The 13085-nt window shown below is 30.6% G+C and overlaps 1 protein-coding gene across 1 annotated transcript; it reads left to right on the top strand.

The window, feature by feature from the left end:
* Nucleotides 1–7912: 7912 nt before the first annotated feature.
* LOC115975527 (peroxidase 12) lies at nt 7913–12849 on the top strand. The gene is made up of 3 exons (XM_031096331.1): nt 7913–8333; nt 10377–10571; nt 12063–12849. Exons 1-3 carry the CDS (start codon nt 8064–8066, stop codon nt 12687–12689), a joined length of 1092 nt encoding a protein of 363 aa, XP_030952191.1. The 5' UTR covers nt 7913–8063; the 3' UTR covers nt 12690–12849.
* The last annotated feature ends 236 nt before the right edge of the window (nt 12850–13085 follow it).

The raw sequence follows: 13085 nt of genomic DNA, 5'->3' as shown, positions 1-13085 counted from the left end.
TAGAAATGGAGAGAAGGGAAGAAAGAGAAAAGCTTTTGAAGGCTTCCCAAAAACCAAGACATGGGAAAACCAAACGCCCCGTCCCAGAATGCTTCCACGTCTAGCCAATTAGAACGTGACATGTGGCCACGAAGCATGTAGCGTCGTCACGTTGCATTAAATGTGACAAAAACGGAATCCCAGGAGTCACGTTTGACAAAGGCCAACCCTTCATATTCCTTAGACCGTCAAGACAGTTAATGATGACCATGAAATAGGGGGCAATTGATGAGTCAGGAAATTATCTTTGTCCATATAATGCAGTAGACAACCAAATTGTTATAAATAAGGCATTCAATGCAAAAGCCGTTACGATTGGATGAAGCAATGGACATAACAGCTCAAAGACATCCAGTTTACAGCATTAAATCATCATAAGCATTACCCAAACAAGCAATTAAGCCACCATTAGTGGCCCCCAAAAGCCAGAAATGCAAAGGCATATATAAACCACTTCAAACCTAGAGCAAGGGTACAGTTTTCAGACACCTATCATCTCAGATATTCAACTACTGCTCTCTTCACATGTAACTTTGCCATTGAAGGATCATTGGCTGGTACCACGCCAATGACCTATCTGTTTTACTTTCTTCTTGTCTTGTAGGCACCCTCGAAACCATCTGGACGGCTACAACTACTGACAAATTTGGCTTCATCAATTTGTGTTCTAGAATTATGCTTTTACATCATTACATGTGAATGTGAAATTTGTAAATTTATGTTAAAGATGATTTTAGTTTTAAGTAAAATGCTTCTTATTTGAAAGATTACTAAACACAATTTTTTTAGGCTTGTTTATTTTTTATTATTTTCTATTCATTTTATAAAAATAATGAAAATGAAAATTCATTTGAAAGTTGTTTAAATTGCTTTATATTTTTTGGGGGGAAATTTTTTTTTTTTAACACATTTAATAGATTGATTTGTATTTTAATTAGTATTAAATTAATTTTGACGTCATCACGGTTTAACCTTGATTGAACCATAGTTCTACCTTAAAATCTTGAACCTCTCCTTTTTTTGGTTTTTTGAATGGTTCGGGTTTGAAAACCATGCATTTTTTTATCCACCCTTTTCATTTTTTGTTTTGTTTCTGATTTTGTATTTTCAAATTGAAGGACATTTGATGACTACTTGGCAGTTTCGTTGGCCAAAAATAAAATTGTAATATGTGTGTTGGTCATGTTAGTTTCTTCCATCCATCTTAAAGTGTTGGATGATTTTAACACAATATCAAACGGTTAGCGATTAAAATGACACATTTAAAGAATTAGAGTCTATTTTAACATATAGATTAAACAACAGAATTACCAAGATGGTCTCTCTCAAAAAAAAAAAAAAATATATATATATATATATATACACACACACACACACCAAGATTATAATTAACCATAATAATAATTTATTTTGACTTTGCCACTTATTTTAATTCTTAGTTACTCTCAAAGTATGGAAAATATTGTTCTCTCATTTTGCATTCAAAATAGGGTTTACCTTAAATATAAAAAGATTGAGCATTGAGCACCATTTAACTATACTCCAGCGACCCCTATTAATTTTCCTTTATTAGACTCTTGCATCACTGCAGCGTTTATTGCCCAGGAAAGGATACTTCAAACAGAAATGGGCCTTTCTGAGTTATTTTGGGGCAAAAATGGCCCATTAGCATTAATTTTTGAAATATTTAGCAACAGAGCACTGTTTCGGAAATAATTAGGGAAATACCACTTTTTCCGAAAACGCCGCTATAGGGCCCGAAAACGTCACTATAGGGCTTAAAAAACGCCACTATAGGGCCCCTTGAACCTGTTATAGGGACTTATAAAAAAATTTTTGCAGGAAAACGCCGCTATAGGGCCCAAAAACGTCACTATAGGGCTTAAAAACGCCACTATAGGGCCCCTTGAAACTGTTATGGGACTTACAAAAAAATTTTGCAGGAAAACGCCGCTATAGGGCCCAAAAACGTCACTATAGGGCTTAAAAACGCCACTATAGGGCTTAAAAACGCCACTATAGGCCCCTTAAACCTGTTATGGGACTTATAAAAAATTTTTTCAGGAAAACGCCGCTATAGGCCCGAAAAAGTGGTAGATTGCTATATAGTTCGGAAATAGTGTTTCTGAGCAAATTATTTCCAAAATTGATGGTATTGGGCCATTTTTGCCGTTATTTTGGAGCGATTCTCTATTTAAAGGAAAGAAGACGCACGTGGGCTGCTACAGTTGTTGGTTCTGGATAATAATTTAAGGCAAATGTTAACAAGAAATAAGTATAGTAAAAGCCGGATGATAATTTAAAAGTGAAGCAAGAAAAAAGTAAAGTGAAAGCCGGGAAAGGTGATAGACTGTAGACTAGAGGCACGCAAATCGAAGTTCCATACGGATTGCTCTGGCAACTATATTAATATAGTGTTTGTGTTTGGTGGAAAAAAAAAAAAAAAAAAAAAAACTTCTTAACCTTAATGATTTATGAGATTTTAGAAAGGGTAAGGGAGTATTTAAGTGTTGTTCTTTAAAATCTTTTTTTGAAAATAATTATATATGGATTTTTTTTTATGGGATAGAAGTGTATATTTTAAGTAGGTATGTAGTTGAATCTTAAGAAGATAATCTAAAATATAACACCTAAGGTATTGTATTAAAGTTTTGTCTTTTTTTGAAAGGTCCAAATTAATTTTTTGTGCTATTAATTTTTTAATTATTGATTCAGATTTAAAAATTTCTAGGCTTTGGTCTGGTTTCTCAAAATTTTTTTTTTCTAAATTGATCTCTCCATCTTAATTTTCATTAATTATTATAAGTGAGAAAAAAATGATCACATTATGTGAATGTGACCATTTTATTGTAAAAAATAAAAATAAGAAATAATATGTTCACAACACATGATCATTTTCTATCAATTATTATATTTAAAAGAATAGAGATGTAGAGATAAATTGTGACAATTCTTCAACATTAAAGGTTAATAATACATAATTGATAGCACATAAGGTTAATTTGTAAATGGCCCAAATCTTGTGTTTTTTTTCCCCCAAAACCAAAAGGCAAAAGTTTATCTCCAAATCAATTTGACAGCCACTTCCTCTTACCTATTATGTGACTGTTCAAGAAACTATTTATATATATATTTAATCGAATTTTTAAATAAATCATATAACTTGTATAAATAATAAAATTTAAATAAATTTTCAGATAATTAGTTAGAGGAAATAATTCAAAACCCTTGTTTTAAAACAAGAAAAATTGAGAAAATTTTGCCTAGAATTTTTTTTTTTAATCTACTTTAACTTAATTTAAGTGTATATATGGGTGAAACTCTCCGTTTTAAAAATGTTACTACTTAGGGTCTATTTGATATCTGTTTATTTTACTAAAATTGAAAACTTTTTGTTGAAAGTACTGTAGATAATAGTAAAAGTTAGCTGAAATAGTACAGTGAGGTCTATGAATAGCACTAAAAAGTACAGTAGAGCCCATGAATAATATTAAAAATAAATTAAATAGTTTAGTGTTGCCAAACGCACACTTAAGGCTTGTTTGAGATCTGTTTATTTTGCTAAAACTGAAAAAATTTTATTGAAAGTATTACAAATAAAGGTAAAAGTTAACTGAAATAATATAATAAGACCCATAAATAATATCAAAAAATATAAAACAATCTATAAATAATAATAAAAATAAACTAAATAATAAAATAAATATAATCACGCCAAACATACGCTTAAACTGCTTGTAAAATTTAAATCCTTAAAAGGCACCACTGACATCGAGATTGAAGAAAGGCGTAATGCCCAATAAATGATAGGAAGCAATTGTAATAATTAACTAGAATGTTATTAAAAAAAAGTACTCCAACTAGGGAAAAAAAAAACAAACAAAAAAAGAATTGAAGACAAAGATACCGTCGGTTTGTCACGTGGGTGGCTTGCTAATGGCTGGCACTGGTCTACACTTTACAGATAACGCGGTGAACTTTTTTAGGAAAAAAAATGGCGGGTTCGTTTCTTTTAATAGTTGCAGTACCATAATGAATCATTATATTTATGAAATTTATTCTGTAGATTAGTTTTTTTCTTTTCCTTTTTGTGAAAAATTACAGTACCTATCTTTTGATTAATGATTACAGTATAAAAAAAAAAAATGTCTATGATCTTAAAGTTTTACCTTTCCGTTACCTGATTGAGGATTTTTTTTTTTTTTTTAGCAAAATAGAATAAGTAAAGTAAAAAGTAGATTATAGTAGCATTTACTTTTGTGGTGCTAAGAGCATGTCCAATAAGCTCTCAAAGTTAACTTTGGAGCAAGGAAGTAAATATTGTATCGGAAGTTGTACTGGTTTAACCAGCAGTACGATATATTTTGGATACCGATCAATATCAGTGTACCGTTTCGGGTTTACCGTTATGTTTTATATATATATATATATATATGTATGTATGTATGTATTATAGTAAATATAAAAGTTTACTATAAAATATTTCTTCAATTCAAAACTAATTATTCATGATTTTAGACTTTAGTATCAATTTTAAAAAAAAAACAATATAAAAAATAGAAAACTTAAAAGTTACCATTGCATACTAAGAAAACAAATAATACTAATAAATTAATGCAAATAAGTTACTATTTTGCTCTAACAAAAATTCAAAAATTACAAAACTTGAAAAAAAAAAAAAAAAAACTTTTTCTGTACCGGCCGATATTGCCTGAAATTGGTCGGTATGGCCGGTATTTAATCGGTACGAAATGTTAGTGCTTCGATACCGGTATACATACCGGTACGGTCGATACCGGTACAATATTGACTACCTTGCCAAGGAAGTTAATACCGTACCAGAGGCTGTATCGGTTTGACCAGCGGTATGATATATTTTGGGTACCGATCAATACCGGTGTATCGTTTCGAGTTTGCCTCTATTTTATATATTTAATATATATACACACACACGAAATCTCTATTTATTATAAAACATTACCTCGAAATTTCATGTTTACCATAAAATATTACTTCAATTGTTCATTGTATACAAAAAAAAAAATAAAAAAAAAACAAAAAAAAAAACGGAAAACATAATTGTCTTGCTACTAAAAAAAAATAAAAAACTAAAAGGTTCTATTGATGTGATGCAATTAATGCATCACATAACGTGGGGCTCAAAGCTAAAAAAGAAGTAAAGGCTGAACCATTCAACCCATTTTTTATTAAAAAAATATAAGTTTTCAACATTTCCAAGGCTAGTCACGTGTAAAAGGGCTTAGGAAATTTCAAATGAGATACAAAACAAAGAAAGAGAAACCACATAGCAATGTTCATTGTTCAGCAAAAAAGAGAAGAAATCAGAGCAGTGGAGAAGGACGACAGACGAAAAAAAAAAAAAAGATCTAATCGGCAATGTGAATGTGGTGGCAACTATTCGTTGCCAAATCGTGAATCGTATCGTAAATTTATTTTTGATTTTTTTATATCATATATCGTATCGAATCGTATATTGTAAGATACACAAACACTTAATAAAATTATAAAATAATTATAAATATACATATTTAAAAGGTATATTTATTATAAATTCAAAATATATTCAAATAATAATCAATTTAATCATTTCTTATGTAATAAAATTTAACAAAGCTAACTAAATAAATCAAATTAACTTATGTTTATAACAGTCACATTCAAATTGATTAAACTCAAAATTAATACATGGTATATAAAACAAAATAATAATATCTTTTCATCATCTTGGCTAATCAACTCCATGTAAGTCAATGTTATCATCATGTTCAGCATCTTACAAAATTATTTTTTCATAGACATTTTCTTTATTATTATCAACATTTACCATTTTTTTTGGTTTTTTTATTCTAATAATTTTTTCTTTATATTTTTTTCTTGGCATTCTAGCTCTTTAGACTCAAAATAATTATATTTTCATTTAATATATTATTAATAGCATAGAAAATAATTTTGCACCTATGAAAATGAGTGTTATGAGTATAGTTTAAATTTTGTAGGAGAAAGAGAAGAGAGGAAAAAAACTTATGGACTTGCTATTTCATTAGACTCAATTATGTTTCCCAATAATTTTGTGTTAAAAAAGTCATAACAATTTGTTTAAATCAAATAAAACCACAAATTTTAACCAAAAAAACCCCATTTTAAACCCACATGTCTATGTATTGTATGATACATATGATTCACCGATACGATCCGATTCATATGATATGCACCTATGTATTGAATGATTCATGAGCACTTACGATGCGTCTTTACGATACGAAACTTTTTGTACATGATACGATACGTATCGCGTATCGTACGATACTGACTACTATGGTGGCAACTTGTTGCACTGAGGTTTGTTCAAATCATGCATTTCTTCTGTTTTTCCTTTTAGTTTTTGTAACGGCTGAATTTCTCTTTTCCGACCGAAACGTCTGGTATACTTCGGTATGGCTGATATTGTCCAATATAGGCCGGTATCTTGAGTGGTACATTTTGAAGGTGTTTCGGTATTAGTTCATCAACCGGTACGAAGAATTCCAACTGTAGGTACGGTATCGACTTCCTTGCAAAGGATACTAGGAATGGTTTTTATAGAAGGGGAAAAAAGAGAGAGGAAGGAAATGGTCAATAATATTGCAAAACTATGAAAGTCATTGTCCTTTTCTTATAGGTTTTATTTATTTATTTATTTTTTATTTGAGAAACACATACACACATATATAGGGAAGTGGATGAGATAAGGGAATACACTCACATGCCAACATCAAAACTACATGCGGCAGTTAGTGTCGCGGAGCAAGTGATAAACCCCTTCTCAATATTACATCTTACCGATATAGGATGACTCGATAACACTGAGTATCTTTTTTATTTGAGAAACATACATATAGGGAAAATTGATAAGATAAGAGAATACACTCACATGCCAACACCAAAATTGCATGCGGCAATGAGTGTCCTTTTCTTACAGGTTAAGGATGAAAGTTTAATTTTTTTTTTTTTATTATTATTTTTTTCTTCCTTTACGAGTAGGCCTTACTAACTTTCCGCTTACTTCCTCATGCTTCCCTCTCAACTTAATTAGATGAAGTCGATTATTAATGGTTTCCCTATCATTTCTTCAAAATTAAGTTACAGTGAGTAAATTTGATAAGGCCACTTGCTATTGATCGTTTACCAAATATTTATTAAATCATACATCACAAATATACTTAAAAAAAGAAGAAGGAAAAGATAAAAAATAAAAATAAAAACGGCCTCACCCAACCCTAGTCAAACGCATATAGTGGATGATGTATGAAAAAGGAAAAATAATTAAGTTAATATTTTAATAAAATATAATTTAAAATAAATAATAATATGTGTTATATTGAAAAGTGAATATATAAGTAAAATAGAAAAAGAAAAAAAAAAGCTATTATACTATAATAGACATAAAATTTTACTAACATGATAGATTAAAACTTATTAAAAAAAAATGATAGATGAAAATGACAGATTTGTGGCCATTGCTTCGGACGAGGAAACTACTGATAGACGGGGTATTATCGTATTCTTGGCAGCCAAGTTTTTTTTTTTGAGAAAGACTTGGCAGCCAAGTTTGATTAGAGAGATTGGGTAGATAAAAGACACAGGCTCTATATTTCTTGTATTCATCTGTTCCTTAGTCCACCATGAATGATCAATCGGATAAGATTTTAATATAATGTGACCTTTCACACAATTTCGTACACCAAGTTGCAATGTGAAAGAGAAAGATCAAAGGATCTGTGTTTACCACGTGGCTTATGGATATTTTGAAAAATTCCGATGTTTATATATATAATTCCAACATCGCCATTACCTGGAAAAGTCAAAAAAAAAAAAAAAAAACCCAAAGTCTACTTTTACCAGCGTACCCCATGAGACTATTCAAACAACTAGACAGAGCTTTTCTTCCTCTCTTTAAATAGTGACCCTCGTTGCTCTTTATCTTTCCACAACTCAACAATCAACAAAGAAACCCCAACATCAACATGGCTGCTAGTTTTACTTCTTCTTGTTCTTTTCCCTTGTTCATGCTTTTGATCTCTTCTCTTTTATTACTGGGTTCCTTTGTTTCTGCCTCAGAGAAACAATACGCTGCCTCTGCCCCTGTAAACAAAGGACTGTCATGGGCGTTCTACGAATCAAGCTGCCCTGACCTTGAATCAATTGTCAGAAAACAGCTTAAGAAGATCTTCAAGAAAGACATTGGCCAAGCCGCTGGCTTACTGCGTCTTCATTTCCATGACTGCTTTGTTCAGGTAATAATTATAAATCCAACTTAATTATTTTATAAGCTCATGACTCACTGTTACTTTATTGGGGTTCCATGTTCGCTATCTTTTTACTGTCAGCGTTAGTATCGGCGGATGCATTTTTGTTATTTGAGAAATGTGATGTTTACAATATTTTTATATTAAATTTTAAGTGATAGAATGTTACTAGTTATTATTGTTGAAGTAAAAAAATAATTTAAGTATAAACTAATAAAAATTAACTATTTATGATTTGTTGTGAAACTATCATCAACGTAATATTTTATTGTTAAAATGTTAAATTTATCATTAAAATATAGCCAGTGTTGCGTTAGTGGAGACATGCCTATATTTTTTTTCTGCTGAGCTACCGTGTACGGGCAAAGATGCTGTCACTATAGGTTAGATCTTTGGCGTGTAGGCTGTGCACTGTCTTTAATTAAGATGGTAAAAGAAAAAACTTTATTAAAAGATATATTATTTAATTACGTTATTGGGCTACTGCTATTTATTAATATAAATATATTATTTTATTGTATTGAAAAAATAAAATTAAGAGGGTTTTGTAAAGTTGATAAAAAAATAAAGTAATTTTTTATCTATTTTATAAAATTAATAAAATAGATAAAATAATTTTTTGTGAATATAAATTATTAAATTTTGGACATCATTAATCTCATCCGATAAATAAATAATAATAATAAAAAACCGATAGCGGCCAAAACTTGCTCTGGTCCCGTGCCTAGTGCGCGCACTGATCAATCGGTCAAAATGGTGACACAAGTCCAAGTTTTGCCACATGTCATCGTCTTGATGGTTCTACAAGTCCTTGTAAAACTATACACGTAGAAGAGAAATGATATATTTACAATATTTTTACAACAAATCTTAAATGGTAAGTTGTTACTAGTTGTTATTGTTGGGGCAAAAAAGTAATCTTAGTGTTAATTTGAAATTTGAACCAATAACAACTAACCACCTGTGATTTGTTGTTGTAAAAATATTGTAAAAATATTGTAAACTATATTAAAAGGGTCCAGTTAATGTATAACTTAAAGCTAAATCTGTCAATACTTTTTCAATTCTTAAAAAAAATATTTCTAAAAATGAAAATTATTGTGTGCCCGGCAAAATCCATATTAAAATTTCCAATTTAAATATTAATTTGTAGCCCTTTTTAACAAATGGTTTCAAATCATAATAAGCAGTTAAATGGCCATTGGTGAGCTCTCCATGAAGTGCTTCGGCTTCCTTTCTCCAAACAGAGTGAACTCTTTTGCCCACTGATCGAGCTCCTTTTTAGATAACAAACTTTTATTCATGACAGCTTAAAAGACTTAAATGATGAAATCATATAATTACTAGACCATTTTGTAGCATATAAAAATTAATAAGGCGATCGTCAACTATATATGGTATGGAGAATGTATTTTCTGTATGCCATTGCCTGCACAGAATATTAGTTTAGTTAGTATATTTACACTTAATAATTCTCACAATATATATAGTTGATCAGACAGGTTTTTGTTAGTTCTTGTATGAGTCTACCGCTTACTTTATTATCTGTTTCTGTCTTCACTTAGCAAAGAATAGTCGAATACCTACCACATAGAAAAGGGGAAAAGAGAAGAGAGAAATAATTATATTAATATATTATATATTTTTTGTGAACTATATATATATATATATATATATATATATCTAACTACTGCCAAACCATTTTTCTTAATTATTTACCAAAAACAAAAACATCTGAGCTCACTTAATTAGATAAAAGAAAAAGGCGACTAATTAAGTCAGATATTAATTAAACAAAGTTTTTGAGCATTGATCGTAATTGCCTATAAAGCCTCTATATTTTTTGCTTTACTTATTTATTAATTATATATTGCATGCGAAACTGAGATATTCTTATATATATATGGATATCGATCAGGAATCATATGATTTGTTTAGGGAGTATTTGTTTGTGGGACCATTATAATTTGAGTACGGATGGAATATATATATGCTAATATGAGGTGTTTGTTGTTGTAATTTGCGATGCAGGGATGTGATGCTTCGGTGTTGCTTGATGGATCAGCCAGTGGTCCAAGTGAGCAGGACGCACCTCCAAACCTGACTTTAAGGGCTAAGGCATTTGAGATCATTGAGGATCTACGTGAGCTTATCCACAAGGAGTGCGGAAGTATCGTCTCTTGTGCTGACATAGTTGCTCTCGCTGCTCGTGACTCTGTTGTCCTGGTAATTAAATTAATTAAATGCTTCCCTCCACCTCTTTTACTTACTTTATTGTATTTGTCCCACTGCCTATTATTTATGATTATCAATTTACCCACTTATATATAAATATATATATCTTAACAATGCCTTATAAACACACGTTTTGAAATCATATGCACTTTTTCATAATTTTTTCATAAAGGAAAATGGCAATGAATGGCCTAAATCATTTTAGGAAAAATTTTTATGAAAAAAGAAAAAAAATAATTAATTTTTTGACAATTTTTTCAATTTTGCATAAAAATTTTGTTAAAACTTTCTAAAAATAGTTTGTTAATAATTTTCCTTGTTCTAAAGGGCACTTGTTAACTGAGACTTTCAATTATAATTCTTTGTTCATTTTTCATTTTTTTAATAATATTTATAAATACATGTTAACATGTCATGTTTGTCTTATTATTATTATTATTATTTTAAAATCTACAAAAATTTTATTTAATAGAGCATAAAGTGTACCATTTTCTTTTAATAATTCAATAATTGAGAAATAGAATATTTTACCTTAATATCTTGCATAAAAATGCCAATTAGTTAAGCTTCAAACTCTTTAGTCTTACGCTCTTATCGTTTATGTCACACTTGTAAACATCTTAATGGTAGTGGTTATGTTGGTTAGGTTTAGGCGGATATTGTAATAGTTTTTTTTTTTTTTTTTTTTTTGGAGAAGATATTGTAATAGTTGGTACAGGAAGTAAAAGGTGTAGTAATAGATATATTATTCAAGGATATCGCTGCTTTGTCTTTGTCTTTTTTTTTTTTTTGGATGGTGTTGCTGCCTTGTCTTTATTTTTATGTAAGGAAGGTATTAAATTCATCAAAAAAAAGTAAGGAAGCTATTAAATGCTATATTTTCTACGGTGACCCGTTCAAAGTTGGACTAATGGGACACCTCAATTTAACGCGGAAAGATTGGCTTCTCTTAGAAAACAGTGTTCTTTCTTTTACAAATGCATTAATTTGCTATAGGGTAGAACTTAGAATAGACGGTATAGACTTATTCGATCCACTTGTCTTTTTTTGTCAAATACATGGACTTATGTGGTCCATCTCATTGGGACATCTAGAAAGCTTAGTTTGGCATATTTTTCTCACACTTTCACATCTTTTAATAACATATTTTGTAACCAGATCAAATAAAATAAAATAATTTGTAACAGCTCTTTTACCGACATATCATTTGCCATAAGTTGATAATGCGATTGATTTGATTGTGAGAAGTGATCATTTTTATATGAATTTATCACATTTTTTTTTCTTGAATCACTCATTATTGATTTACTATTATTGATTTACTTTAAAGTTGTGATAGAAAAGTGGTGTGGTTTAAACTTTGTCTATCAATTTTGGTACATATATAACTTTTTATAAGTATAGAAAAAAATTACTTCTGATGTGACTCATGCTAAAATACAATCCTTATTTTTATTTTATGCATGTTCTTCATGAATGCAGTCAGGAGGCCCTGAATACAGTGTGCCATTAGGAAGGCGGGACGGACAAAGCTTTGCTACACAAGACGTAACAAAGGACCTCCTACCCGCACCCACAAGTGACGCTAGTACCCTTATTGAAAAACTGGCCACCAATCAAAAACTTGATGCCACCGATTTGGTAGCCCTCTCTGGTGGCCACACCATTGGTCTTGGCCACTGCAGTTCTTTCGACGAGCGGCTCTACCCAACCCAAGACCCTACTATGGCCAAAACATTCGCCAATGACCTCAAAGAAGTATGTCCCAAACCAGATACCAATGCCACCACCGTCTTGGACAAGCGGTCTCCTAATAAATTTGATAATAAGTACTATGTTGACCTCATGAATCGCGAAGGACTATTCACTTCAGACCAAGACTTGTACACGGATAGCAGGACTAAGGGCATTGTTGAAAGCTTTGCTCTTGATGAGGAGCTTTTCTTTGAGCAGTTTGCAAAATCCATGATCAAAATGGGACAACTGAGTGTGTTGACAGGCAAAAAAGGAGAAATTCGGGCAGATTGCTCTGTGAGGAACTCTGATAATGCAAAACTGAAAACCGTGGTGGAAGAGGATGTGGACGTGGAAGCTCATTCTGAGTTGTAAGATAGTTTTTCATATTAATTGTTGCTGCTGTTGTTCCATTTGTGCACTTTGTTGTTTAATATTATGTATTTCTTTTGTATTTTTGTACGTGTTTTCGGACTTAATTTGTATTGTATACTCCTAATTGCTTGTTTAATGTAACACCTACTTTTAGTAATAAGTGTCGTTTTCTAACATGAATGGTGGATTTTACTAATTAAATTCATGGTGAAACCTATTATTTATATGAGAGTGGAGGCTATACATTTATGGTATTATGAAATTACTTAATAATTTTTCAATATTAATAAATTTCATTGACTTATTATTTAGAGGATATCTAACTTTCCAAAAAAGAATAAACACCTGATAAGATATTTTACTTCTGTCGGTCGGATTTAGATATTTTTACTTTTG

The sequence above is a fragment of the Quercus lobata genome, chromosome 2, assembly GCF_001633185.2.
Source record: "Quercus lobata isolate SW786 chromosome 2, ValleyOak3.0 Primary Assembly, whole genome shotgun sequence".
In the NCBI taxonomy this organism is placed as follows: domain Eukaryota; kingdom Viridiplantae; phylum Streptophyta; class Magnoliopsida; order Fagales; family Fagaceae; genus Quercus; species Quercus lobata.
Note: the sequence above shows the minus strand (reverse complement) of the source record. Positions and strands in the feature narration are given on the sequence as shown.